Source organism: Gymnogyps californianus, chromosome Z, assembly GCF_018139145.2.
Source record: "Gymnogyps californianus isolate 813 chromosome Z, ASM1813914v2, whole genome shotgun sequence".
Taxonomy (NCBI): domain Eukaryota; kingdom Metazoa; phylum Chordata; class Aves; order Accipitriformes; family Cathartidae; genus Gymnogyps; species Gymnogyps californianus.
The window spans coordinates 11,112,087-11,140,082 of NC_059500.1; the positions used below are offsets into that span (position 1 = coordinate 11,112,087).

The 27,996-nt window shown below is 42.4% G+C and overlaps 1 protein-coding gene across 1 annotated transcript in view; it reads right to left on the minus strand.

The window, feature by feature from the left end:
* Positions 1 to 866: 866 nt before the first annotated feature.
* Positions 867 to 27,996, minus strand: part of SVEP1 (sushi, von Willebrand factor type A, EGF and pentraxin domain containing 1) — a 129,895-nt gene continuing 102,765 nt past the window's right edge. The window contains exons 39-50 of the mRNA XM_050913002.1: positions 26,664 to 26,889; positions 25,396 to 25,551; positions 23,412 to 23,475; positions 22,524 to 22,697; positions 21,348 to 21,521; positions 19,207 to 19,380; positions 17,541 to 17,717; positions 16,606 to 16,776; positions 11,399 to 11,494; positions 8,460 to 8,555; positions 5,489 to 5,582; positions 867 to 3,446 (exon numbers count right to left, since the gene is read on the minus strand). Coding sequence (XP_050768959.1) covers positions 3,416 to 3,446; positions 5,489 to 5,582; positions 8,460 to 8,555; positions 11,399 to 11,494; positions 16,606 to 16,776; positions 17,541 to 17,717; positions 19,207 to 19,380; positions 21,348 to 21,521; positions 22,524 to 22,697; positions 23,412 to 23,475; positions 25,396 to 25,551; positions 26,664 to 26,889 — 1,633 coding nt within the window. The 3' untranslated portion in view covers positions 867 to 3,415. The remainder of the gene's footprint in view (positions 3,447 to 5,488; positions 5,583 to 8,459; positions 8,556 to 11,398; positions 11,495 to 16,605; positions 16,777 to 17,540; positions 17,718 to 19,206; positions 19,381 to 21,347; positions 21,522 to 22,523; positions 22,698 to 23,411; positions 23,476 to 25,395; positions 25,552 to 26,663; positions 26,890 to 27,996) is intronic.

Here is a 27,996-nt window from a genome sequence, read left to right on the forward strand (position 1 = left end):
TTTCATGGCAAAGAGGATAGGGCCAGGGAAAGAGCCCCGTTCTTACCACACTTCTTTTTAAATAAGGCAGTGCTCTGTATTTCTACAGCATGCACAAGATCTGAGTCCACATGCAAATGCAGTCCAGCTGTTCCCACTCAGGATTATTACCAATATTTGGAGGACTGTACATTTGAGATGTATATCTGCATCTTTTCTATCAGATGCACATCGAATTTCAGGGCTTCATTAACAGCACTGTCTGTAACCTCACACCACCTTTTGGGCTGGTGGCCTAGGGGGAGGCTTTGAAACATCGATCACCTTTTGCACTTCAAAGTCTCCACTTATGCCTATGTATCAAAACATTGAAAGGCTTACCAACATTACCTTCAAAACCCCCACATCCTAAATCTTTTGACTGCTATGCCATATATGCTCCTTGTTCAGAGGAGTGGTGTTCAAATTACAAAGTTTTCTTTCTGCTATAGCACATTTTTTACCTCAACTGTCTTTGAATATGGGTGTCTCCATAGCTTTAAAAATTCCAGTACTGGTGCAGAATAAAATAAGCTGTATCTCCATCTGGTGTAAGTAGTGAGTGAAGCAGGTTTTAATGCACGTTTATGCCAGTGGTAAATTTGGCCCTTATAGGTTTTAAAATATGCTCTAGCAGCAGAAAGGATTTGAAAAATTAGGTGCTAATTGCATTTTTACCCAAAGATCAAACCTGGACTAATCCAGCACATCCTTTTAAGATTACTGGCAATTATTTTGTCTTTTCCCTTGAGTGGAGTTCCATTTCCCTAATACTCGGGCTTTGCCAGCAGGTTCTAAAGGGTAGGTCAATGTTTTTGTCAAGAGAAGAGTGCAATGTTGACTCTATATGGGTACTAAACAGGTGCAACTTTATTTACAGTGTAAAGTGCATCACACAGAAGTCATTTAAAACACACAACAAGCAGTGACATAAATGACAATACAGTACTGGGTAGGAGGGGAAAGTGTTCCAGCAAGTATCAAAACATCATCAACAGCACTAATATAACAGCCTCTAGTTTCAGCTACTCTGTCCTACCACCACATCTCCTTACGAAACGTGTTGACTGGGTTGATCCCGGGACTCCATGTACTAGTCACTAGTGTGAAGCTGGAGTGCTAAAAGCCATCCCGCAGCCCTCAAGTCTCCAACAATGTCCTGCCAGCTCTAGGCACTGTCCTCACCACTGCTGTTCTGCTCTGGAGATCACCAGGGCAGAGTCAGGGCATACACCAGAGAAGCACACTGGAAAAGGGACCAAAACGTGAGACTGACATATAAATAAAGATCAGCTTTTCTCACCCATGCACTCTTTCCCTTGAGAAGTCCTGTGTTGCTCGCTGCAGGTTCCATTCATATGCTGTTAAGGCAGCAAGGAGGTCAAGGAACAAAGTGCGTACAAATGGTGGTGACTATGGGTTGAAATGCGGACATTATTTACTGAACACTAACTTCAGTCAAAGCTGTAAACATCGATGGCTGTGGAGCTGGGACACAGAAGATTGTTGCTACGTGCTAGCAGAGTCCATTAGAAAAAGAAGATTGTGGGAGCTGAAACGACAACTCTTCAGCTGGTTGCAGCTCTCACTGGGAAGGAATCTACATTCACATTAATCTGATCCCCTAATGACTCCTATTATTTACCTATCTGTTTTTCTTGTAATTGGCTGAAAGCTCTTACTGGCTCACAACTTTGCTTGTTTCTTGCTTCCCCATTTCTGGTCTTGGGCTAACAGCCATCAGTTATGTGTCAGTATTTACTATTGCCCTATTACTCTAACTGTGAGCTCATTTTGGTGTCATATCACTTTCTGGTGTCCAAGTTCATGCATTCATAAAAGGAAGGTAAATCTAGAAAGGGAGGAAGGGTGGGGCAGGTTGTGCACACTCATAATCCGGAGGGTGACTAAGCAGGAATGCTACAGAAGGTAAAATTTATTTCTCCTTCTTCTTTCCCAGTGCTGACTGCAAGTCACGCTTTTCTGTTACTGGGAAAAATAGAGCTTCTGATCAATGACACTCAGGTTCTCACCCTAACATCTCCTTTCATAGATCAGACTTTTTGCTAACTGACAATAATTACCAAACATTTGACCTTAAAAAATGCGTGTGATTTTCACCTTGTAATTCCACCACCCTGCTTAACCATAGGTAAATCTTAGCATCTCAATTCATTAGAGCATGACTTAACAATGGCATTCAGGTGTGTGTTATCCTCAGATGCAATGGGATCAGCAGTGTGAGAAACAGAAATCTGACAGCATGTGTACTCTATTTCTCACTCAGCCGAGCATTTCTGCCTGTGTGTGCACTCGAGAGGCCTTTTCCAGTTCTCTGAGGGTTCTGCGTAACATAAATACAACCATTCTGTAAGCAAACAGCAAAATTTCACCTGTAAACATAACTGGTGCCTTCTCTCTCCATCTTAGGGACAGTCAAACTTCGGGACCTAAACCCCACGTATCAAAAGCATTCACCTAGCAGACAGCTGCTAGACATGTATTTCATAATTTACAGAGGAAAGGGATGGTGGTTACAGGCAGGTGGTGAGACCCGTGACAAATGGGAAGCACAAGTTTCAGTGGCCCACCTGCTTCCCACTGCTGGATCCTGGATTATCCAGCTTTAGAGCTACACCTGAACTGCCCGTAAGCCAAAAAGCCTCAAAGGCTCTTGTTGGCTAGACTTGGTCCATCTTACTCTGAATGACATGATGTTCTCTCATCTCTTTTACATTTTTGACTATTTTACCAATAAATCTCAGGTAAAATTCATGCCGATGCCTTCCATTAAGTCACTCTCCAATGATGTTAATGTCACATAACATACTTTACAGAATCTTCTTATGCCCACCAGAGACTGTGGTTACAACGTGGATTTTATCACATGTACTTCTAATTTACATCAACATGAGTTCAGAAACAGGCCAAATGCAAAGTTTAGCAGTTCAGTTAGCCTTGTGTAACTATTCTTTACTGTTGAGCTGCTGGACAGCAGTATGCTTTGGCAGATGATAAGCAGAATTGCCACATTCTGTTTAATCACGGTTGGCAGTATAGTATGGTTTAATTAGCTTACTGTATGTAAGAAATGGGAGGGACTTCACTTTACACAACCACTTCCTCAGTGGACAGTAGGAATCTTTACATTTGTATGTGTATGTGTGTATGGTGTGTGTGTAGCAGCATATATTTGATAATACTTTTGTAAATGAAAAATACAGAGGATTTCTTTAAAAATGGAAAGGTATAGTAAAAATGTATCGCAAAATAAAATAGAAAACAAGGGAGCTGGGGGGGAAGGGAAGCAATGGATTTGATTTACAATGCATTAGATTCCAAACCGTGGTGCCTAGGCTGAAGAAAGATATCGGAACATAGAACTGCTGCTCTGATGTTAAAAGGGATAGAATCCAGCCTTCCGTTTCCTGCATCAAAAAACCCAAACAAAATAAAATCAGTGCTGTACGGAACATACCAAACAAGATCAACAAGATGATGGTGTCTGAAAGTATACCAGGGATTAGAGTGCCACAGCTCAAGATGACATATTGAGAGGGGAAGAGGGTGGGCATGGGGAATATAGATATCTGGCATTTAATTTAAGTCATGACTCATCACAGAGTGGTTTGGAGCTAATCTTGTCCTGGATGCTCATAAAAGCTTTTGGCCCTTTCAGCTTCCCCTTATAAATCATACCTAGTTAACCTGCAACAGCGAATCTTTGCTATCATGGCATTTAATCCTGTTCTGCCTGTATCGTTTTTGAGTCCTCAGAACAGTATCGTACCCTGTAAAGAGCCACCAGCGGCTAAGGTCAAAGCTTAACAAAATACAAAATAGATCTCAGCGCTTGTTTCTGTCCCCTCCACCCTTCCAGTTCTGTGTGGGAAACTTCCTCTCAAACAGCTCTTGAAGGGACAAGCTGCTAGACCGCAAGCCTGTAGGGCTAATGATCCACCTTCTCTCAGACTTCACAATGCTGCACAGAGCTGTGGACTTGGACAAAAAAACCAAACCAAAACAAGAAGAGTCCAGTTTGGTAACAGCCTGAAACTTTGCTTTGCCTCAGAGATAAAATCCATAATTTTTGGCTGCCAAATCCACTGGACTTGGGCTTCTCTGCTTCATGTCCTAAATGGAAATTCTATCAGACTTCAGATGTGTAGCTTTCAGTCTAAAGCTGCATATTGTTTGTTGGCAGTGTATTTAAGTTACTTCACTTGGGTATATATAATCACAGCTGACAAATGAAAACTATTCATTTTGGACAATGTAATTTCTCAAACAAGCATCTTTTCTGTAGCTCAGAGAGACAGAGAGGAATGTCTGTCACTACCTGTCCAGAAAGAAGAATAGAAAAAATGTAAAATGTCACAGGCTTTGTCTGTATCCCGGAGAAAAATATTAATATTCAGCTGTTATTTATTTAGCTCTCCAGGATAATGACTGATGTGTTCAGTAGGAGCCTGTGTGAATTGAGGTATAAATATTTTTGCTACCATGTGTTTCATGGCCCTCATTAATATTCCATGCAGAGAGCAGGAGAACTCATGCTGCATGTTATGTTATTATATCTGATTCCCAACCACAACAACCTCATAACCATTCACTCCACCTGCCTTCCCACTTCAGGGTTGTAAACGGCTCTTAATGGCAGCATGAAATAAAACAGCTTTCTAAAGAAAAACTGAGTCCTGTTCAGACTGCCCTTGAAGCCAAACACCCAAACTTCACAAGTTAACTTTAAAAAACAAAGCTACAATTAAGACTTGTAAATGCTGCCTCGCATGGTGATGAGGCTCACTGATTTGAAAACCTAGTGCGCTATCGGCCCCATTAGACGTGAATCAGCAAACCAAAACACAAGCACTGGTAAAACTCTCTAAAAGAGAGCACACATGAACCAGATCTAAGCCCAGTCCTTGGGGGCTCTTGATACAGGGACTACACTGCCAAGTGATTTGAACTGGGACTTGACTCAGAGGCACTGTGTTGTACTCTTTAAATGATTACAGCACTCAAAACTAGGTGTAAGAAGAGCTATTATTTATAACATCTGTTGCATGACCCTAGTCTTGAAGCTGGAGCCAGCTGAGGTATATACAGTTCAGAATGAACACTTGTACACAGTAGGCCACCCAAATTTCCGGAAGAACATTCTGTATTACATCACAACAAACATTTCCATTTACAGCATTAAAAATAAGGCTAAACCTTGGAGGTTTGCCTGTCTGCTTACATGTAAATGTACCATTTCCTGAGTTTTCTATAAGTTTGGCAATCATTTTGCAGAGTACTCTCTAAGGTCTTTCCAGATTGCCCATAAATCATGAGCCATCCAATGACCACTGATTTACAGGATCTAGAGATGCTCAAAATGTGCAAAACTAATTGCATGTTCCTCAGATTTAGAGTTCAGCAGGGTGTGATTCAGCCTAGCTATGGGACAGTGCTCAGCAACACTCACCTAGAGCAGTCGTGTCCAGTCCATGATGAGGGACAATAGCACCGATTTGGTCGTATGCACTTCCCACCATTTAAGCAAGGCAACTGGCAAACAGCTGCATACAAATACACACACATAGAGTTGCATTAATGAGCACACCCACAACAAGCTGATTAAGGAACAGGGCACTGAAAATCCAGCCTGCATTATTCTGTTAGGAACGGACTACTCTCAAAACTACAATATTAAACATCAGCTGTGAGTCTGTTGTAAAAGATGGTTTGCTCTGGAAAGGGCAGCCTTAGAAGCACATCTCTGCTGAATGGGATTTGACCCTTTCTACTACTTTTTCTATCTGCTGCAGTGTATGAGCTGCATGCAACAAAATTCTGTTCTTTTTGCCTCAAGTTGAGGCAAAAAAAGGAATGCAAGTGGAAGCAGGAGGAGGAACTAGAAGACAAGAGTCAGAAGATCAACAGGAGAATTGGCCTTATTTCTAGGAAGAAAATGTGGGTGTTTATTTGAAAGGAATGTGATGGCTAAACAGTAGCCAGGACAAGCAGACACCAGACGTGGTAAAAAAGTATAGAAAGAGGCAGCATAAACAGAGAAAGTTAAAGGTCAGAAAGCCATTTACAGATCAACAGCAGGCAAGGAGTAAGGCTTTGCACAACGGCACCTGTATGGAGACAAGGAAAGGAAGCAGAGAATGACAGTAAGTTCCTGAAAGACATCGGATAGCCATAAGATGTGTGCCTAGGTGGTACAGGGCATTTGAATTAGAGAACAAACACTAGCCTGCCTGATAGGGTTGTGCTGGGCCAGCTGTGAAATGGCTGCACCTCCTTTTGTGTGACAGCCTAACCCAAGGATTTCAAGTAACCAAACAAAAGTCAAAGCTTCAAGTCTTCCTATCAATTTTGAGACTGGAAGATAAAGCACCATAGAATTTACAAAACAGATTTAGAGACTCACTTAATGAGGTCCTTCAAACACAGACAAAGCTGAAAGCAGGAAAGCTGAAAGACGTGAATTCTTTTAAGTAGATAATGCCATATCTAGAGGACAGACCTAAAGATACCAGTAAGGACAAATGCTGGGTAATATTTTTGCAAGGAACATGCATCAGGAAACACTGATTAAAATGGAGTTACATGAAATGGAAATGTGTAATTACAGGAATGCGAAAGGAGATGGAAATACACTACTCCGATTCCTCTGGGCCAAACACAAACAAACAATCGCAGGAGGTTACAGAGATGGACAATCCCTGTGCAATTAAGTGCACCAAGTTTGTCATGTTGAAAATGACTTCTGATTCTGGAATGAAGCATATGAATGAAACATCTTTAGCTCTCACTTTATGCACATAATTATTCCTGTGAGACCAGCAGTTAATCCAAATATTTCTCATTTCACTTTGCTCTGTCATGGCAAAAGGTCAAGGCCAGTAAGTAAAATGAGAAGTGGTTTAACAACTTCATAAGCAGTGGTTATGAGCTTTTATGAATGGGCTTTGGCACAGATGCAGTTGCTCACTAGAATTTTTTCTTTAGCTACCGAAAAGCAAGTCAGCCTGAACGGATTTGAATTGCTGGCCCAAAAGTGAAAAAGCCATCTATCCTCCTCAATCACCTATGCTGTTATAGCTGCAAAGTTTGTGAAATACGAGAGGAAATGATGCATTATGTGCTAGGCAAGTGTCCCTTCGAAAGATAGTAGTTCTGAGTTAAAATGTTCACTCTGGAATTTCCATTTGCTGAAGGATGGTTGGGTTTGCAGTGTATCACACAGCTTATCCCCCAGACTCACTATTCTTATCAGTTGAACAAATAATATGAACATTGATTAACAAAAGCACAAATTCATCCTCCAGTTCACCCAATCAGCCACTCCAAAGTCTTGCAGGAAGGCAAAACCAGGGTTTCATGTTAAGGCCCTGTTAACAATCAGTTAAGGTGCACCTGGACAATAAAAATACAGTGAACAAACTGTAAAATAATTTTTAGAAATAGTTAACATTTATTAGTGATTGAGATTTAATAACGATTGAAAGACATTTCAATGATCACTCAATTGCTATGACTTTTACTGGCTATTTCCACAGGGATAAGCCTTTCAAAAACTGACATTTAGTCAGTTAGTCTTGATGACATTTAGTCAGTTAGTCAGCGATAGTCTTGATGTGGAACCATCTATCCCAAACTTGAGTTCAAATATTACTCCTAATTGCAAATCAGCCTCATCTGACACAAGTTGACTTGCCAGGACACAGGTCTGGAGCCTAGAACCACTCCCCTCCCTACCCCTCACTATTTTGGTGTGCTACATGCCCTTCAGCCTTGGTGAGGTGCATCTCTTACTAGTAAAAAATCTTGTAAAATGCAGCGCACGTTAAATTTGTTCAGAGAACTTAGATGATACCTAGTGTAAGGTACCCACATACCATGTACATGGTATCTTACATGGGTACCATGTACCCATTAGACTCAACCATCCTTAAACAAATCCTTGCTTTGCTCTGCCCTCTTGCCTAGCTCAGAACTCAGGCAGTAAGTGGGAATCCCCCAAACCAGACAGCTATGTGGTGAAAAACTTCTGTAGTACCTGCAGCTTGTTTGTGAGTTTAATGGTGACCTGCATGTGCTGAAGATGAAAATGAAATTCTAACTCTTCTTGGAATGGACAGTCTAGTTTTATTCTTCTTTTTGGAAATCCTCTCTCCTCTGCACTGCTTTTGCAGAGAGCGCTCTTGTGAATGCTGTCTGTCCTTTCTGGGAGCAAACTTTTCTGAGGATTTTAAAGACTCATCGGGGACTACTCTGCAAATAGTTTGCAGCTGGGGACAGCAAATCCTCCAGGAACATTATTGCAGGCCTGGGTTTTCCTGTGAGAAGCTCAGTAGTTCTACAGAGTCCTTAGTGAACTGTGCTAGGTATTGACAGTAGAGTCACAAAAAGCGAGAAAAAAATGCAGGTGAAAGGAGTTTTACCCATATGGCAGCGTGATCCATTCCATCCAGGGGGGCAGTCACACCGGTAAGGGGCTACACAGCGACCTCCATTGAGACATGGCAGAATGCATATTGCTAAGGAGAGGAGAAGAGAACCAGTGAAGAGAGTTATCTCACATGAAAGCAAAGAATAAAGTGTGCAAGAAAAGAACTTACATTTAATTAGAAACTCTACTACCCCTCGAAGTGTCTCCATGCAGTATCAGCAGAGTTGAGTAGGATCTACCCACAAGGCATGAGCAGCAAATATGACTGGCATGGCAGCCAGAAACGAGAAGGAATGACGACAAACAAATGGACAGACTGGAGCAATTGCTAGAGTCCTTCAGATGCTTGTAGGCTCTGTGCTTACTGGAAATGAGCAGGGCTGTTTGCTTGTTTCTCAAGTGTAATAGCCACAGACATTGTCCACTTCTGTGACGGTGGCGAACAAAATCAGGTCATGCTTTAATTATGAACAACTGGATTGTTTGTGGATTCCCTGGGGTCCCACAATGTAGCATCCGAAACAAGTTAATCTATGCACTGTCCATAGAAAAGCACTTGGTCTGGGCCAGTGAAAACATGCTGAGACAGGTGACACCACAAGCCCCCCATGGAAAGACAGCTTTGATACAAGGCATTTTGGGCGCAACAGGTTGACTGTAGCTGGACGTTCTGCGGAAGAAACAAAGCAGACAGAAGCAGCTGATGGCCTCTGGACTGAGCACCAATCAAGCTATACTGCTCCTGTGAGCAGATCTGCAAAATTGTCCAATGTGCACACTGTTCATGACTTAAGTCCCTTCACAGAACTACCATCTCCACTACCCTAACTGAATGAAGTATTTGTGTGAACATGCTCTAATAAGAGCAGGAGTTGAGCTGGGTCTCAAATTTGGACCCTTGAGTGGCAGTTCCAGTGGAGTTTTATACTGGGAGGGTGGATGGGGGCTGCAGAGGACTGATGCAGAGGTTCTTCCTCTTCCTCTGCACAGCAGAGGTCAAGCTGAGCAGCTGCAGTCAGCCTGGATAAGAAAAGAGTAGTGAACTTCCACAGAGCTCACAGGACTAACCCATATCACCAAGAATTAGTTGTCTATATCATTAAACTAGTAGTGCTCTGCATGTTTTTGAGAGTGGTCAGGCCCCTCTCAGGAAGATGAATCTATTTTGTTATCGGTGCAATATACTGTGAACTACAAGGTGACTGAATTCTGTCAAAGTTCTGTGGCTTCACCTGTGGCCTGATCCTGACAGATCAGTGCTCAATGCTAGCACTCAAAAATCCCTTTGACTTCCAGAACAGGCCCTCAACTCCAAAGACTAAACCAATCTTTTCTGTTCACTGGTGCAACTTGCTTGACAAGCAACGCTGCAAAATTGAGGTGGCACTAACCAATTGTGGGAATCCTTTTCCTCTCTCCTCACTACCTATGCCAAAGTAAAGAAAAAAAAAAAAAAAGAGAGCGCTAGTGCCTGTATCTGCATGAAGTGTGATCTGGCTAGTCAGTTCCCTGTTCATTTTCCTCATACAGGGAAACAGGGTCTGAATTGGGATGACAGATCAAAACGACTGGGGGCATAAAATGTCCTCTGGTCCTGAAGAATGCATTAAATATCATTACTAATGGTAAAGTAAGGAAATCAATTGTGGCATACCAAACACAATTCTGCCAGACACAGGGCTCAGTCCTCTTCTGCTGAAACTGTGAAACTGTCCTGGTTTCAGCTGAGTTTGCATGTCTGGCTATGGTGGTACTGCCAGACATAGGGACGACAATAGAGGGGCTGTGTGAATGCACCACATAGGTGGAATTTCTGTAAATGCAGAAGGACAAAACTTGCTGAACCTCTTCTCCTCATTCTGTATCTATAGCTAATTTGTGTCATGTGGAACCAACACTGCCACAGAGAAGACTTGAAAGCTGCAGGGGTAGATTCAGAGGACCATTTTAAGATGTGATACATCTACGTAGCAAAATGCTTGAATCACATTCCTCTCCATGAACTAGAGGAGGTGCCACATCTTTTTGTAGGTCTCCATGTATACTCAGAGCCAGGGATAGTGACACCACCTCAGCTGCAGGTGTTCTTGGACACACTAAAGCTTTACATCAGGGCCATACTGAGTACTAAATACAGTACCAGTACTTACCTTTTCTATCCATATAAACCCATGCCTAACTGAGTACAGTAATAAGGCTTCTCGTGCAGCAGTTACATCAGCATGAAAGAGTTAGCCCTCCCAAACTCCTTGTGCTAAGATCATCATGAAGAAAATGGGAAACATGGCACAGACTGGCATCCCCAGTGTCACCCAGGGAATCTCTGACAGACCCAAGAGTCAGATTTGGCTCTTTTCAACCATAACAGATCCAGTTTGCTAACTATTCAGAGATCCAGGCCAGGAAAAGCCAGCCCAGAATTTGTGGGGTACAGGTACACAGGTCAGGAAGGACAGCATGGAAAAGGTGACACAGTTGTATTATTTGAACATGAACTGATCAGGTTCATAATCACAGACTGATAAAAAAGGAAGTGAAGAAACAAATGCAGCCACCAGCAGAACACTCACATCTCTTCTGTTCTAACTCCTGTTCTTTCCCCAAAACTATCACGTATTGCTATTAGAAACAGACTTTGGAGAACTGAAGCAGGCTATTCTTCAACCATAGTGAAAGAGCACAGACAAGCAAAATTGCATCAATTAAAAAAGTGCTTGGTTTGGTCTGGAGATGTCAGGGGATGGCCATTTGTCTAGAAACAAGCAATCCGTTGGTCCTTTCTGTTCTCCCTAATTCGTCAAGCAGAATAAATTAAGGATTTTTATGTTTTTGCCTCTTATGCCTTTAATTTTCGCACCCAGTTCACTGCAGTGAATTCACTTGTCTTACCTACAACTTCCTTAAATTTACAGTTAGGGATGATATACATACGCTCTTCACAGAGGCGACCCATCCAGCCATCCGGACATGAGCAGGCATTTGGTCGCTCACAGATGCCACCATTCTGACACGGGAACCGACAGACAGCTGAAAACAATACAATTTCATGACAAACAAGACGGTTAATTGGAAGCTTAGTAATTCAGCATCTTGCACAGAACTTTGCAGTTGTAAAGTTTAGAGTAGAACCAACAAAGGTAGTGACGTTAGGGAACATAACTTGACTTTGATTTCAAGGGCTACATCATTTTCTGTCTCTGTGTGTCTGACTAGGTACTGTAAGCAAGAGCGTGGGAACCGTTAAGACAATCAAAAATTGTCCATGGCAAGAATGCAAACTTAGAAGCTTTTGGTCTAGCTGGGTAAATTATTTGGACAATGTTTCAAAGCTGACGCTATGCTTTATTTGCTTTTCATCACTTATTTTTGTAAAACAAAGCAAACCCACCCCAAACAAAAACTATTACCCTTTTTTTTTTCCTTCCCTCTTCTAAATTAACTCTAAAATGAAATCAAGCTTTCTTCTAACCTTGGTATGGAACACCAAGATAATGCTGTCTGGCATAATATAGGATTTGTTGAAAGTAAGATTAAACACTGTGGTAGAACAAGCAATTTTTATTGCAATATCATCCAGCATAATGAGGAGTGACCAACAAGGGTGCAGCAGTGGCACAGTGAAGTGTTTACCTGTGGAACTCAAAGTGTGATTATAAACCTCACTTAGCATTCATGCTGACTGGTGCTCCTTGGCTCACACACCTGTTAATAAGCACCTGATCATAAAAGTGAGGAATTTGAAGTGGACTCTATCATGCTAGCCCAATATGTTGCCTGGACTGGACAGGCTTTGGACTTCATCATTGTTTCTATGACACTGCACCGGATCTTGGCTAATACATCCAGGGAAACCAGGACTACTTTACAAAATCAGGTGGCAAGCTAAGTACAAACATGTTAGACTTAAAGATCATTGGAGGAAGTACAATTCTTGTCATGTTGGTGTACATACTATATACAGAATATAAAAAATTGTGGCTTTGAGATTGTACTACAGAACAAATAAGTAATCAGACTAACTTCTCATTAGTGGTAGTTATAAACACAGAGTAACCTCAGGAAACTCAGTCTGAACTGTTAATTGAATCCTATCTTTAATTAGTTACTGGGTGAGCAAAATATGAGTTTAGACTTTGAGTGTTTCAGATCTTGTTCAATGTTAGTATTAAATACAAACAGTGGTTTAGCACGCTGAAACACTGTTCAGACCTGAGCTCCACATCGGAAAGAATGCAAATCTTCCCCTGATAGAGCCAAACGTGAGTCACTCTTGCAGCTAAGCCATGCCAAGCTGCAAGCTGCAGCTTGGAGTCTGTTGAAATGAGGCCAAAGCTTTTGCCATTTTATTTTTCAATCTCAAGAGCCTTCCCATCAAATGTCAGCTGATACTGAGAATGGGAAGAGACCTTAGGCCCTGGCAGGTTCACAGAAGTTGCAATATTTTAACAGGTATTTTGAACAATTTTTGTTGTAAAGATATCTATGACTACGCAGACAGCTTGTCTCGGGCTGTTGACTAAAGCAGAATAGTGTGCCAACTAGATTTCCTTTGTGCAATGAAAAATTATGAAAGTTGAATCAAAAACCATTTAAAGCTTTGTGTGATCCACACCACTTAAACGATATCCCATAAATGTATAATGGGATGGGAGGTAAAAGGTTTGTGTATAAATGATATCCCACTTTAAATTCAAAGCCCATGAAAAATGGTCTCTGAAATGTATTTTCTCTGTCTCTATCAATAGAGAAGATGCGGATATTTCATGAGTTACAGAAATCGCTTCAGATGGCAACTCCATCCCTCTCAGTGATCCAGGATCTCAGGCAGAGATAGGCTTTTCCTGGATTTCTGCCCAGGCCCTGGTTGTGAAACTGAATGAGTAAGACAGTATCATCCCTAGGTGTGCACTTGTTACACACCACTGTAGGCAGGCAGAGACTCTGTGTCTGTAGCTGTGGGGATTATTCTTCACTCGACAGACCAGACTAGAGAAAGGCTTGGGGTGGGAAGTTAAGCTGGGATCTCATTCTCTTTTTCTGCTATTGTAAAAGCAAGCAGGGCAAATGCAGTCCTGATGTGCTGGGGAGAGAATGGGAACCACTGACTGTGACTTCAGTTAGTGGCAGGAGATCTCACATCCATGGTATCAATCTTAAAGATGCCCTTGTAAATCCATGCCTGAGAGTTATCTCCACAGGACACAAAAGCATTACACTGCTACAAGACAAACATGCGTAAGAAGGGGAAAAAATAATTTCTGATATCTGTTCTCAGCTTTGCCAAAAAGCTCTCCTGTGGTTGCAAGTGAACAATTGCCTCCATGCCTTAGCTGCCCTCTCATAATGCTCGTTTGCTGACAGGGTACGAACTTTTTGGTCGGCAGCTCCACACTGACCACTCCCAGTCAGCAAGATGTGGGCAAATAGACAACACAGATTTTGGAGCATTTCAGAGGGAAAAAATTGGAGTCAGACAAGCTGTGTGCATCTGTGCAGCCTGCCGAGTCCGGCAGGTGTTTACGATCAGCAGATCCAGGCTAATACTTCTCACCCCTGAAACTCAGATCAGAATCTGGCCTGCAACCTCTAACCAGCAGCGATTCAGGCAAGTGCAGCTGTGGTGAGAGCTCTCCCAAAGAAGCTAACGAAGTCTGCTTTTTAATTATAATATTTACGTTAACTAACCTGTTCAACCGGGCCAGAATGTTTCAAGCAGGCTTAGGACACATTAATAATCAACTCACAGAGCCAAAACCAAGAAATGCAGCATGAGTCATTACAAAGAGTGCTTTCATGTCGCTTCTGATGTAGACCACAAAGGCTTGGGTCCTGTAGGCCTTTTGTTAGGCAAATCCCTCAAATGAATTATAAAGCAGTTTTGAAAGATTATTTTGACATGTGTCATGAAGACACAGGTTGGTCCTCTCAGAAACATCTTTAGTCCTTTTTAGTTCCCCTTTCAGGTGAAAAGAGGGAGGGAAATTGTTATTCCTCTCCCTTAATACACCAAAAGGCAGGTTATTCTGCTTTGTTTTCCTGCACTACACCCTGATCATCTGTCCACCTCATCACTTTGGTTTTTGAAATAATTTTCCCTGATACTTGTTCCTCTGAACAGTCCCAGTAGACTCCATGGTGTTGCAACAGGATATGTTTGACAGTGCTTTGCAGATCAGCCCTTCCAGGTTGCTAGTAACCAGTGGCAAGAACCTCTTTTAGCAGAAAACTACAGCCCTTGGAATAGTGTTCTGTGTAACTAATAAATACTAAATAAGAATAAAAAGTAAAGCTGGCAATATTAAAGGGGCAGTTGAAGAATCCTACAATCTGAAGAGATAATATCCAAATAATTTTGCTAATGGATTCTAGCTTAGGTAGAGTAGCTATTATGCAGAGATCCCTTGAATTCTGTAGCCACCGCAGTTTAGAAAGAAATGATGAGATATTTGGCAAACTTTTCAGAAAGGGCTCGGTGCTTTGGGAGTGTAAATTTCTAACAGGACTTTGGATACCTCTTGACATCTGAAGTAACTCAGGTGCTTTTACTGTAAATCTGCTCTACTTGGCTACTCAACAGGTGATTCTTCACGGCAGTGGCAGGCCATGGTCACATAACCAGGAGAAACCTGTTTTGCAAGAGCAGCTTCTCTATTCCTGAAACGTTCAGGAGTTACAAGACCACTTCTTTGGCTCTGGGTCTCCTCAAAATGATCTACTGATCCATGATTTTTAGGCAAGGCAATTATAATTATCAGATACAGAATTTTAACAGAGTGCCTGCTTTCATAGTGTAGGGCAACTCAGCTTGTCTAGGTCTTAACATTAATAATTTTGCTGTCAGAATTCATAGAAAAAAAACTGATGAGGGGACCCTGATGAGTCAGGCTTAGCACAGTATAGAATCCTCCATCTCCAAAGGGCTTCTGACCTAAACAGAGTATTGCCAAGGAGGGAAGAAGTATTGTTGCTTCTATTTTTGACATGGGGAGCTGAGACTTGCAGGAGGAGAGGCAGACCTGACAACTTTGATGATGGCTCCAATGTTCCCAGATGAGCGTTCTGGCACCTTTCCTCTTCTGTGGGAGTTCTCGAGCTTAGGGAATGGGGCTGCTTGCGACTGGCCACCGATGTGGCCTAACGTTTTTTGCTTTTAATACTCACATTTCTAAACAAAATACCTAAGGCTCAGTTTGTAGTACAGCTGCTGTTACACCATCTGAGATAAGACTTCAGGGTGCAGCTAACTCACTGCTCTATAGCTACCTGGCAGCAGAAGGCTAGTCAAGCTTCTGATACGGAAAAGGCAGATGGCAAGGTCTCTTCCATCAAAGCCCTGTGACCCTGGAATCCTTTTGCTATGCCTCATCCTTGGTTTTAAGTTAGTGTTTGAAGATGTTTATATCTGGTTTTAACTGTTTAGTCTATCATCTCTTCTATGTTTTGTGTTGGTTTCCCCCATTTTCTGTTCAAAACTTTTTACTTGTTTGAATCCTCTGTGTGGAAGAGTTAATTCTGTAATTTAAACAAGTGAATTTTTTAGCTCAACAAACCAAAAAGTGGCATTTTCCTGCTAGTATGCCAAGGGTGGGAAGGCTAGACTTTGTCTTTGGTATTTTGTTAAAATCATGAATTTTCTGCAGTACTTAGTATTATTTAGTGAGCAGTATCAACCTATCCTTAAGTATTTTATTGCAAAACAATTTTCAGGAGCTGCCAAGCTCTAAACACAGTGAGAGACTAAGCACCCATTGGATCTCTTACTTTTGTTTTCTGCAGTACTTGATCTTTGACTGTGAAAAACTGACTGGCAGTGCTTACCTGAAACAGCTCAGCCTGTCAGAAAGATGACTGGTTCTGTCACTTTCTCACAAAAGATGTGAGGAGAGAGGATCTTAGGTGTGGGATACAACATTGTAGCATAAGAAACTGTAAGATTAGCAAGGACTAATGAGAAAAATTGTGGAAGTCCTCTCTTTCACTTGGAAATAAAGCAACACCCTGCGCTTTAAATGCCCTGGGTGAAACCATGACTGCACTGAAACTAGCAAAAATTCCACTTTCATTTTTATTGCAGCTACGATGACACCTCCGTGCTTATGGCATGTTAAGATATGCCTCTGTTCGTAAAAAAGACTTACCTTTGCAGGTAGGTGGTGTTGTCCATGTTCCATTTTCTAAGCAAATGCTCCGCAGTGGCCCCTCCAGCATGTACCCACTGTAGCACGAATAGGTGATCATGTCTCCATACTGATAGAAGCTACCACGAATCAGAGCATTCTCTGTGTGAGCTGGGGGGCCGCAAGATATCTCTAAATAAAAGAAATCACCCAGAGGCTGGTGAGCTGCAATGCCTACACGACACAGTTTCTAACCCTGGACACTGCGCTTTGCACAAAAGACCTGGGAGGTGCCAGAGAGACACCTCTGATGGGAAATCAGTAAGTAGGCCTTCTTCATGGTGCAGACACACACAGGGAGAACCTATATGTACACCCACTGAATAGGGAGATGGCCAGGAACAGCAGTTTTAGGTAACACAACAATGGCTATATCCACCATATAGACCAGAAACTTTCAGATGGTCCCAGGATATACATGAGGCTGGGTTTGTAGAGTGAGGTGATGTCATTGTCTGAACTAAACAATATTGCTTGCAAGAAGCCAAAAAGCTTTCAGACATGCCTGCAAAAGGACACTATGCCTTCTTTCAGTGTCAATAAATGCAATAAAAGGCAGCACCTCTCCCTACAACCCTCGTCTCATTACCCATAATCTCACAGGAATCATTCTCAGGATATTTAGGGTATCCAACAACCAATCCCAGCTCCAGTGCTTGCAAAAGGTAACTTGAGAAGAAAATTACAGTAGCCCCTAATAGATAGTAGGACAAATGCTTTGGGGCATCAACCCACATAGACATATTCTGGATCCTATCCATATTCCAGCATAACTGCACCCAGGTGGAGAGCTCTGCTGACACGTCTGTGCTGTCACACTCCTGTGTGATACAGCTGCGGTCAGCAGCCCTCTGGAAAGTACCCAGCCCCTGCGGAACTGTACCTCATGTACTTACTTTCACACTTAGCTGTTGCTGGAGTCCAGGTCTCATCAGCATTACAAGTGATCACAGACTGCCCTTTCAGCTGGTAGCCTTCCCTGCACCTGATGGATATGTTCTGACCAACATAAAAATCCACCTCAGACAGAAGGGCGTTCTCTGGGATTATGAAAGGCACAGGACAAGGGTTTGCTGTTCAAAGAAAGGGTGTGAGGGAAAAGGAGAAGGGAGGAAAAAGGGAAGGAAGGAAGGAAGACAATACTTTAGAATAGTTTCTGCAAATTTCAAAATCAAATCATATGAAAAGCAATAGAAATGGATGCTGCACACGAGTCCAATTTGTAATCTGATGTAAAGTTATGAGATTTGGGTCATATAATAAAAGGTTTGATTCTCTGCTGTCACATGGCTTGCTACCATACTCTACTGATGCCAGTAAAAGACATACTAAGGATTTAAGTGGGGAATATCCTACTTGTTACTATCAAATCATTCTCTCTTGTTCTTCCTGTTCATCATAACCTTAGTATAAAAAAAAGCCAGACCTATTCTACTTCTTGTTCTGAGGGGCTGGACCAATAACGAGCAGCAAAAACCCAGGTGTTTGACCAGAGACTTACAGTAACATTCATTAGAGTTTAGACTTCTCTGCTAGTCTTATTTATTGCTGGCTGTAAGCTTGCTAAGCTATTTTTGCATGGTCTATTGATCTCATCATGAATTTGGAAAAGGTTGGACTCTATGTACAGCAGAGACTGATGCCAGTTTCCTGAAACTAAAATCCTGTGAGTCCTTTGTAATAGAAAAATTAAATGTCACAATTAACCACCCTAAGACTACAATAGATCTTAAAATTAGTTACAAATACAGCAACAAGGAAGGCTATTGTGGGTGTGTGTGCACAGCGCACATGTGTGTAAGGTGCTATTTCACAGAATCACAGCATAGTTTATACAGCCGTTAAGTCCAACCTCCTTCTCAAAGCAGGGCCAACTAGGTCAGAGGTTGCTCTGGGACTTGACCAACTGAAATTTGAGTATCTCCAAGGATGGAGATTTCATGTCCTCTCTGGGTCCCTGTTCTTGTGTTTGACTGCTATGATGGTGAAAAGTTTCTTCAAATACTTAATTGGAATTTCCTTTGTTGCAACTTGGGTCCATTGCCTCTCATCCTACCCCTGTGCACCTTTGAGAAGAGTCTGGCTCTTTTTTCTTTACATCCTCCCAATAGTCAACTGTAGACAACAATAAAATCTCCCTTTTGCCTTCTCCTCCAAACTGTTCTCTCACCTGCTCCTCATATATCAAGTAGTTGACTACAATTGACTGCATTTTATGTCAGCTTTCCAATTAAGGGAGCCACGCAGAACACAGCTCGTTCTTTTACTGTCACAAAAATACAGACAGACAAGTTAATGCTTTAACATGTCACAGTAACCGCTCCCTTTGTTCCTCTGTAAAAATGGGATGCACACCAACAAATCTCCCAACGTAGGCCAAACCAATTTTTTAAACTACAAGTGACAAATTCTGCTCATGGCCACACCAGAAGAAAATTACAGTACATTTCCACAAAGATCTGCAGAAGTTGCTCTCATTTACTGCCAGTTTAAATGAAGAGCAGTCTAGCCTTTAGTGCTTACAAATTGAGACCACTTTTTCATTACAAAGCAAACACACACGTTTACAGAGAGGCAAGGGATTACTCCATCTTCCATCTCTTGTGCACTCTGCCGCAGGTTCCCCTTCCAAGCTGTATCCCCTTTCACAGAAATATGCTATTGTACTGCCAACTGTATTGTTTTCATAAATCGCCTTCCCATTCAGCAAGGAAACTGGAACTTTGCATCTGGTCTCTGCAAAGGAAGAGCTCTCATTAATTCAGCTCGATATTAGACCTGGACTTCCAACAATTCCTGAATTACTCACACAGTATGTTTAAAGTAGCAGCCACAGACTAATAAATCATGAAGAGCATTGGGAGAGGGAGAGTTCAGTAGCCCTGGGAAGGAAATGTAGCCAAGCTAGGGAAGGAGCTCCTCCCACTGATGGAGAAAAGCCACAGCCACATGTTTTTCAGGTCAGCAAAACGTGGCAGTGCTGGGGAGAAGAGGACACATTTATGACCTCATACTGGGGTCAGTGGGGCAGAACATGGAAATGGTTCTTTCTTGCCACTGACAGATACTCCAGAAACTTGCAGTCCCTTGCACCTTCGTTTTCACCTGATGAGAAATACCAGATGAGATGCAGTATGGGTTTGGTGCGAGATGCCGACACTTATATTACTAATTGCTCCCCTCAAGATTCTCAGCTGTGTTTCTGAAGCCAGCAGGCAGAAAGTCCAAGCTGTGTTACCACTGCTGCACAAGAGACTCTGTTCTGTGTCCCGTTTTCCATTTGATTTTCCTAGGTGGTCTGTGTAATGGGATGACTGAAGATTAAACTATCAGACAGACACAAGGCCGTCAGGCAAGAGGAAGAGAGGAGTTGGTGAAGTGGCTGTGCTTAACCTTGTTCAAGATGGTCTTCTTGACATCTGTTCAGCACTGCTAGCGTGTTACTTTTCTTAGATGTCTGGCTAGGTATTAGAGACCTCTTCTCTGATGTGGATGTCTCCTATCAACTTTCCAGGTTGCTACTATAAGGTCTGCAAAGCATTAGGGCACTGTAGTGCACAGTAATCTGTGCATTGTATTGCCCAACATTGCATCTGATGGTCCCTAGCCCTCATGCAGTTTTCATGGCTCTGGTGACAGGAACCTAACACCTGCCTTGAGTGGAAGATCATTATCTGTCTTACTTTGGTGAAGCTGTCACAGCATGCTGGTCCCCTCTGAATCTGTGTGTGCAGCTGGGTGTGGAGACATCAACATGTCAACTCCATGTAAGAGTATCAGGAGCAACTACGAAAAGCAAGCAGGATGCTGGGTCTAGAGACTAGCTTGGGAGACCTGAGGTATATGCAGCAGGGACAAGAACAGCCTGAAAGGAAGTGCGATGGGCAAGAAATGAACTAGTGTGTTTCTGAGAGGAAAGGAAAAGCGTGAAGCCCAGACTTTGTATTTTCATGGCAAAGAGGCCAGGAATGCAGAATACTCATACTTAAAAGTTAATGATACTGCAATTTAGTAAGCTTCTATATGCTTTACCTTTTGAACAGAGTCATCCAACAATACTGGCTATCTGTTCAAACTTGGGATCTTAAGTTTTTGTTCTCTTTTTGTGTTGACAGCCTTGTTTCCACCCACTACTGCCCACTCCATATGACACAGACAGTTCTTGCTCAGCACTCATTCTGCTTTGTGGCATAAGCAACAGGACCTACTGAGGAAGCACCTGAAAGCAGTTATTTGCAAAATGGTACACATCATGCATTCATGGTGTTTGTTCATGTGAAGAGTGTGGAGGTGAAAGGCTGAGCTGTTGAGACTGTCCTTGGGGCCCAAAGTTCAGAAAAAGAATATCAACTTAATAATTGACTACAGAAGGCCACTGGGAGAAAAGTCACTTGTCCTTGCAGTCTATCACCTTTTTTTAGGGGTTTGATTTTCTGAGATGGCAAGTAACCTCATATCTCATTAAGCTTGTTAAACTGCAGACTAAAACCTTAGGAAAAATGATGTCTAAACTCTTTCTGGCTTGGTAACAGGCAGTGCTCCTTGTGACACATTTTATTTTTCAGGCACCATTTTTAATGCACATTACAGAATTGTTTCCCGAAAGCAGCCCAATCCCTGGATCATATGATATGCATGCGTAAGGGAGGAGCTATTGCTCATCCCAGATTGGAATGAGCCAGGCCAGGAAACCGAACAGTTACCTTCACACAACGGCAAGGGTTTACTCCAGCTCCCATTAGCAAGACATGTGATATTCTGGGGCCCAACAAGATGGTATCCAGAGTTGCACACAAAGGTTACATTACTTCTGTATGTGCTTCCTGTAGAAATGGCCTCTGCTTTTTCTATTGAGGGATGCAGCCCACAAGTAACTCCTAGGAGAGGAGAAAACTTTTTGGTTTTATACAGACAACAAAGGCCATTCTGTCTATCTGTTACATGCTGTCTGACAGCTCTGTTCACACACTGAATTCATGGAAAGACAGGAAGAAAGAAGCTGTGAAGTATTATATTGAGAAGGGTTATACAATGCCTTGCCTGCCCTCTCTCCTGGGGTTCACACTGCAGACACCTGAGAGAGAATGTGCTCAAATTTACCTGATGGTATTGTAAGCTATGAGGTGTGTTCAGAGTGATCCAGAATATTTCTTCTGAGCAGGCCAGAGGCTGCATTTGCAGTATCCTTTGCTCCCTGTACAGTGGAAGGTGATCTCAAGAAGTCCCCAAGAAAAATGACAGTAGTTAAGAAGGCTCTTGTCTCCCATCCCACACTTACTGTGGAGACCAGCCAAATTGGTCAAAGGTGAGAGAGAAGAATGCAAGGGGTAGGACTATGACATCACTGTGAGAAGATGGGAAATGATTTATTGGTAAAGACTATAAAATCTTGACATTTTATTTATAAGCTGTATGAAATAAGTCATAAATCCTTCTTTCCCTGCTCCCACAATTAATCACCTTCTGCTGCACAGAGAGCCAAGATTTGATCCTAGGGAGCAGAGTCTTGATCTCCAGACACAGAGTTGCCAGGATATATTAGCCTTGGCATGGCAGAGACGAACCATCCCAGCACGTGATGTCCAAGGCCCTGCACACCACAATGCAAGGCAAATCAAAAGCAGCAGTATATACACGTTCCTCCCCTACCGACCTGAGCACGACCCTATGCTTTTGCCATTTTAATGTGCCAAAAGGAGCTCCCTTCAGATCAGAGAGGACCTGCCAATGAGAACTTCTCTGTTGGCTTTGCCTCTGACTCCTGTTACAGTCCTCTAGCTGAAGGGGGAGACTGGGAGGAAGCCAGCAAAAGCACTCTCTCTGTTTGTTCCCCAGCCCTCCTGGAAAATTGCCACCATGTTGCTCTGCTTGCTACTTACGCCTGCACGAAGGGGCGGAGGGGCTCCACTTTTTGTCAACGTGGCAAATCCTTCGGCTTGGTCCCTGTAGCTCAAAGCCGGGGTCGCAGCTGTAAAAAACCTCACTGCCAAACAGGAACTCCTCTCCCTGAACAGATCCATTTTCTATCATGTCCGGGGGTCCACATGATACTCCTATAACATAAGGAGTATGTTCCAATCAGACATAATGCGTATGGCCTGTCCCGTTCACAGCTCCTCCACAGGTTTTACTCTGAGAAACAGGGAAAGAACACAGCGTTTATCTGGGCATTCCCAGATATTTGCCCCTGAGTAGCAGAACAGTATCATGCTTGGTGCTTCCAGTTCCTGCTAAAAGACAAAATCTATTGCAGCTGTGCTGGCAGGAAGCCTCAGGAAATTCCACTGTTGCCACTTACAGCCAACAGCTGAAGTCCATGTAAGTATTTATGTAGACAACTCCTATTTCGGCACTGCAGTCAGCGAGCATCAGACATCTCACAGAAGTGAAGTACCTTTGAGAATGGGTATCCATAGAGTTACATTGGAGGATGCTATGTACCTGTGACTCCTGGCAACTAACATGTTCAGAGGTCCTCAGTAACCCCAGAAATCATGACCTCAGAACTACTTAAACTTGGAAGCTGTCTGCACAGCTTTCTTAGGGATACAGAAGCAAGGCAGAAAGGTGTAGTGATTTCCTCCACACTATTACCAGCACACACCAGCGATTCTGCAACTCTTCCAGGCTGTTATCAGTGGTACTTACCAAAAATTTTTAGGCAAATGCACACAGTATGAGTTATAAAGCAAAATGAGCATTAGTGTTTTCTGTTGTGTAAAATCACCCTTGACCAACATTAAGTGATAAATTCAGGTGGAACATACTTCTGCACACTGGTGCTGTGCCACTCCAAAGCTTGTCTTCTTGGCAAGTCTGTTCTGCATCACCCTGTGAAACAAAAGAAAATGGTCAAAGAACGACCTTACTTAGTCAACTCTTTTCTCCCATCAACTCTAGTATTCAGCACGGCCAGGACATCTTCCCTCCATGTGCAACCCACGTAAAGAGATAGTTAAATGCTACAGCCCAAGTCTACTAGCAGAGTTTAGGGTAGAACTCCTTCCTGCAAAGTGATGGGTATTGTTTATAAACCAAAAGTTTGTGGGACCAGTTAGTCAGTTCTTTTGTCCTTCTCCCTGGAGTATCATCTTTCTTGTCAGTTTTACCATTCTTATTCCCAGGAATGTGTTATGATGACAAATTTTCTCCTTCCAGGACTCACTCACAGAAAATCTAACCAGCATTTTTTTCAACAACAGTACAAGCTTGTGTTTTATAAATGTAATGTACGATTTTGACCACATCCCAAAACCTCATTCTTTAAATTTGCTTATAATGTTCTTTCTTTCCTACGTACAGGCTTTATAGCCAGTCTAATAGCCCCAGATTTATTTCTTATTTTGTTCCAAGACATGGAGAACACCACCTAGATTTGTCCCTTGAAGTAATGCACTTTCATTACAAAGCAAACCCATTGACAAGGGCAGCTGTTTGACATGAGTGTTGTATGGCATCACACCCAACGGACTTTGCTTCCCAAAGGAAAAAAAGCAGGACTTCTCTCAACAGCAGGAAGACAGATTGACGCTAGGTGGCGAAGCTGGAATACAAAGCTTGGAAGGACTTTTTACTGTATGAAAGCACTGGCTTACTACCTACAAAAATTACTTGAAACAGAAATTCTACCTATCTGTCTAAATACCAACCCACCCCTCCATCTCCAGTGATATTACATACGTGGCAACATAAGGCAAATTAAATTTATTGTTACCTAAGCATTCTCTAAACTCTCCTTATTTTTATACTAAGTGACTGAGTGAATTCACTCCTGACTGGGTGAATTCACATGCATGAAGTTCTTAATTTATTATTGGTGTTAGGACAGTACAAAAGAAGCACAATCCTGCATGCTGCTTGGTACTCACAAAACACAGTGTTAAGAGCCAGCCTCTGTCCTGGAGATACCTCACCACCTCATGCCTCTGGACACAACTACCCTACTCTGCCATCACCTGGGGATGGTGGAGGCCATGCTGTGCCTCAGCAACACACTTTCATTTCTGAATTCACTGCAGCTTTTGAAAACACACCTGAGGCAGCTCTGAATTGGCTAGTCTGACTCCCGATAACAGGACAGCAGTGCTGCTCCAGAGCTCAGGTAGGGATAAGAGCCCAATGCTCATAATAAAAACAATGGACAGGAAAGAACTTTGCTCCCTTCTCCATCAGGGAATAAAGCTGCCATTGAACAAACTGGAATCTCTTTGCCTTACTAAAACAAGAGATATCACTTTCATACCATCTAGCAATGTCATAGAACTGAGGGCAGTGGAGTTTATCAGGAGCTTTGAGTCTGAAAGGCACAATGCAGCAGACAATGCTTAGGACATCATGAAATAGAGGGAAGAATGCAATCTAACTCTGGCCAGAGAACCAGTTCAAGAGAGCAAATTAACTCTTCCATGATTTATGGTCACAAGCATACATAATGCTGTATTTGCAGAGGGCTGAAACAACCTTCCGTTAAAAAAAAAAAAACCAACACTGAAAGGTATCTGCTGAACTTGTATCTCTGAACAGGATGCTTATATTTGCTTCAGTTATAACCTTAAGTCATTCAAGGACTATCCCAGACATACCAGGAGCATTCTACAGATAATAACAACAACAACAGCAGATATCCAACTTCTGTGGCAGTTAGGGGAATATATCAATATGGACCAGACATAACACAGTCTCACATTCATCACACTAGAACTGAAAATGACAACTAAAGGTTTAGAGTGCTGGAGATTCGAGTTTGCTTACTTGTAATTCATAGCCAGAATCACACTTATAAAGAACCACGTCTTTGTAATTGTATTTAGTGCCAACCACAAATCCATGCTCCGGAGACTCTGGGGTCCCACAGGACACAGGAATGCAGATGTCATCAGAAAGTGGTGGCACCCAAATGCCACTCTCCTGAAAAATAAATGTAATTAAAAGTGTGAAGGCACCACTTTATATGCTTAATTTATATCTAAATGAAAAAGTTAGGAAAATCATAGTAGAAGCATCCAATGGCTGTGGGTGTACAGATGTGGTTAATGTAATATTATCTGGGCAATTCTTAATAAAACTCAGTAATTTAAGTAACGCTTTTAAGATGTCAACATAGACTGGAGTTCAGCTTTGGCAGGAATGTTCAGCTTAGACTTACAAGACAGAAGGAAAAAAAAGTAAATGGGGATATAGAAGCTTGGAAAAGCAAGTTCACTTGTACAAGGTCACCTAATAGCTCAGGGAACACATCAGGAGAAGAATGAAAACTACAGCTGCCTGATTTCATGTTCTGGACTTCTCTCCTGGCTGAATGTCTAACACCGTAACTAAGTGCTTCAGCTGCCTTCCCAGACTCTCTAAGGAAGTCTGATACCTGAAGAAACGCTCATCAAACACACCTACTCCTACTTCCACAGATCTTTGAAACAGTGAAATAAGGGGAAAACCTTTGCTTATGAAGTGCTGATTCTGCAAAACCACACATGCTCAGCTTTTCTCATATGAGCACACTTACTGACTTTAAAGAGTCTATTTACAAGCTTAAGTGAAGGTTGTCCACAGCTAATGCAACAAGAAGTTACTAGCAGAACTGATGAGGATGTTTGCTCTTTAAGATACAGAGGATTGAAGTTTCTACAGCTGCACAGTGGATTAAAATGTGTGCTGCCTGTTATTCTGGAGAAAAAGAGCTCTGCACACAACCCTCAAAATACATTAGAAATCTTGGACATGATTTTTTAAAATCTCGGACATGATTTATTCCCTGAAATGTGATAGAAGGAATGCTTTTCTAAAGTACAGCATTAGTTTTCGATGGAAGAAGAAATCAATAATTTCTAGTTCTGAAAGTCTATACATGGAAAACTAATAATTGCTCGTATTCGGCAACAAGGAAGCATATTATATTTTGCACAACATGCTTTAAATTTTTTTGTTGTGTCCAATTAAGGGCGAAAAGCTGACAACGGCATGAGGAGGACTCTTGAATTCAACAAAGCTGGCAAAATAAAACAGTGCAAATAACACTATACCTTGCATGTAGATGTGCTTGCTCCCACCAGAGTATAGCCTTCTACACATGACAAAGTGATGTTTGTGTTCACAGTGAAGTTGTCCCCAAGTACGATTACATGGGTGATATTTCCTGGGAGGGGACACTTTCTGGGGCAACAGGAAATACTTTGAGGAGACCACTGTCCATCTTCCTGGCAAATGCATACATCCACCTCTGTCACCATTGTGTAGCCTTCCAGGCATCTGCAACACAGCGTCAAGACCTGACCACACAGACACAGCTAGGGATGAGCTAACCCATAAATTACAAACTCAGACAGTCATTTTTCAGCATTAGTTGTTCATAAGTACACCTTGGGATTTCTCTATTATTTCAAGGTAACCCTGTAAGAAGCATGCCTGGACTGAGTTTATTCTGTTGCAAGAGGTGGAAGCTTCAGATTTCATCTCCAGCTGCTTCATGCTGCTGCAGCACCACAACGGGAAGTGAGCTGGTGGCTTTAGTGCTTGGAGGGTACCGAATGCTTTAGTGCAGTTCCTGCACTGCCTTTTCCTTCGCACGGAGGACTTTTGGTTAGGTAAACAGTGTGTGAGCGCCAAGCGATTCTAAAGATGATCTCACTTTCTTCCGAGAACAAACCAAGCCTTAGGCTCATCACAGACCATTTGCTTAGACATTTAAGGCTGATTCGTTCTGTTCCACACGGTGCTTCACCAAGAGCAACTCAAGTGGCTTGCACAAGTGGTTTCACTTGTAGAAAGGCAGACGCAAGCACCCCCTTCACCTTGTTAAAGAAGCATTGAAATGACTGACACTGTTAAATTCATCCACATGCCATCTCCCAATTCTGTCCCATACTATTATTTACTTTTACTGCCAAAAAACCATCTCCCCGTCTGCTAAGGAATTCCTCACCTTGGAGAAAGAGATCTGCAGTGTGCACACTTCAGGAAATTAACAAAACCCCCTTTCTCTTATATCTGACAAAGGAGTAACTTTGCATCAGCAACACTTGCTGACAGTGCAGTGTGCAGTACAGAAAACGGGACAAGAGGGAGATCAGCACCTGAAGCAGAAGGAAGACGTAAATGGGGTGCCAAAAGGGGAGAAAAATTGCACACCCTGATGACTGTTGCTGCCACCTGCTAAGAAAACCTGAATGTCCAGACAAGTGTTTCAGAGAAGAGGAACGCAAAGGGGAATGGGAAACAAAAGGTGGTGGAGGAGTGCAGCCCAACAGGCTGAAATACCTTCCTGGAGTTTTGACAGTGGTCCGAATAATATTTTATATGTGCATGGGAATGTGGGCTTTGTGAATCTGAGCATGTGATAGGGCGCAACTTTTCTTC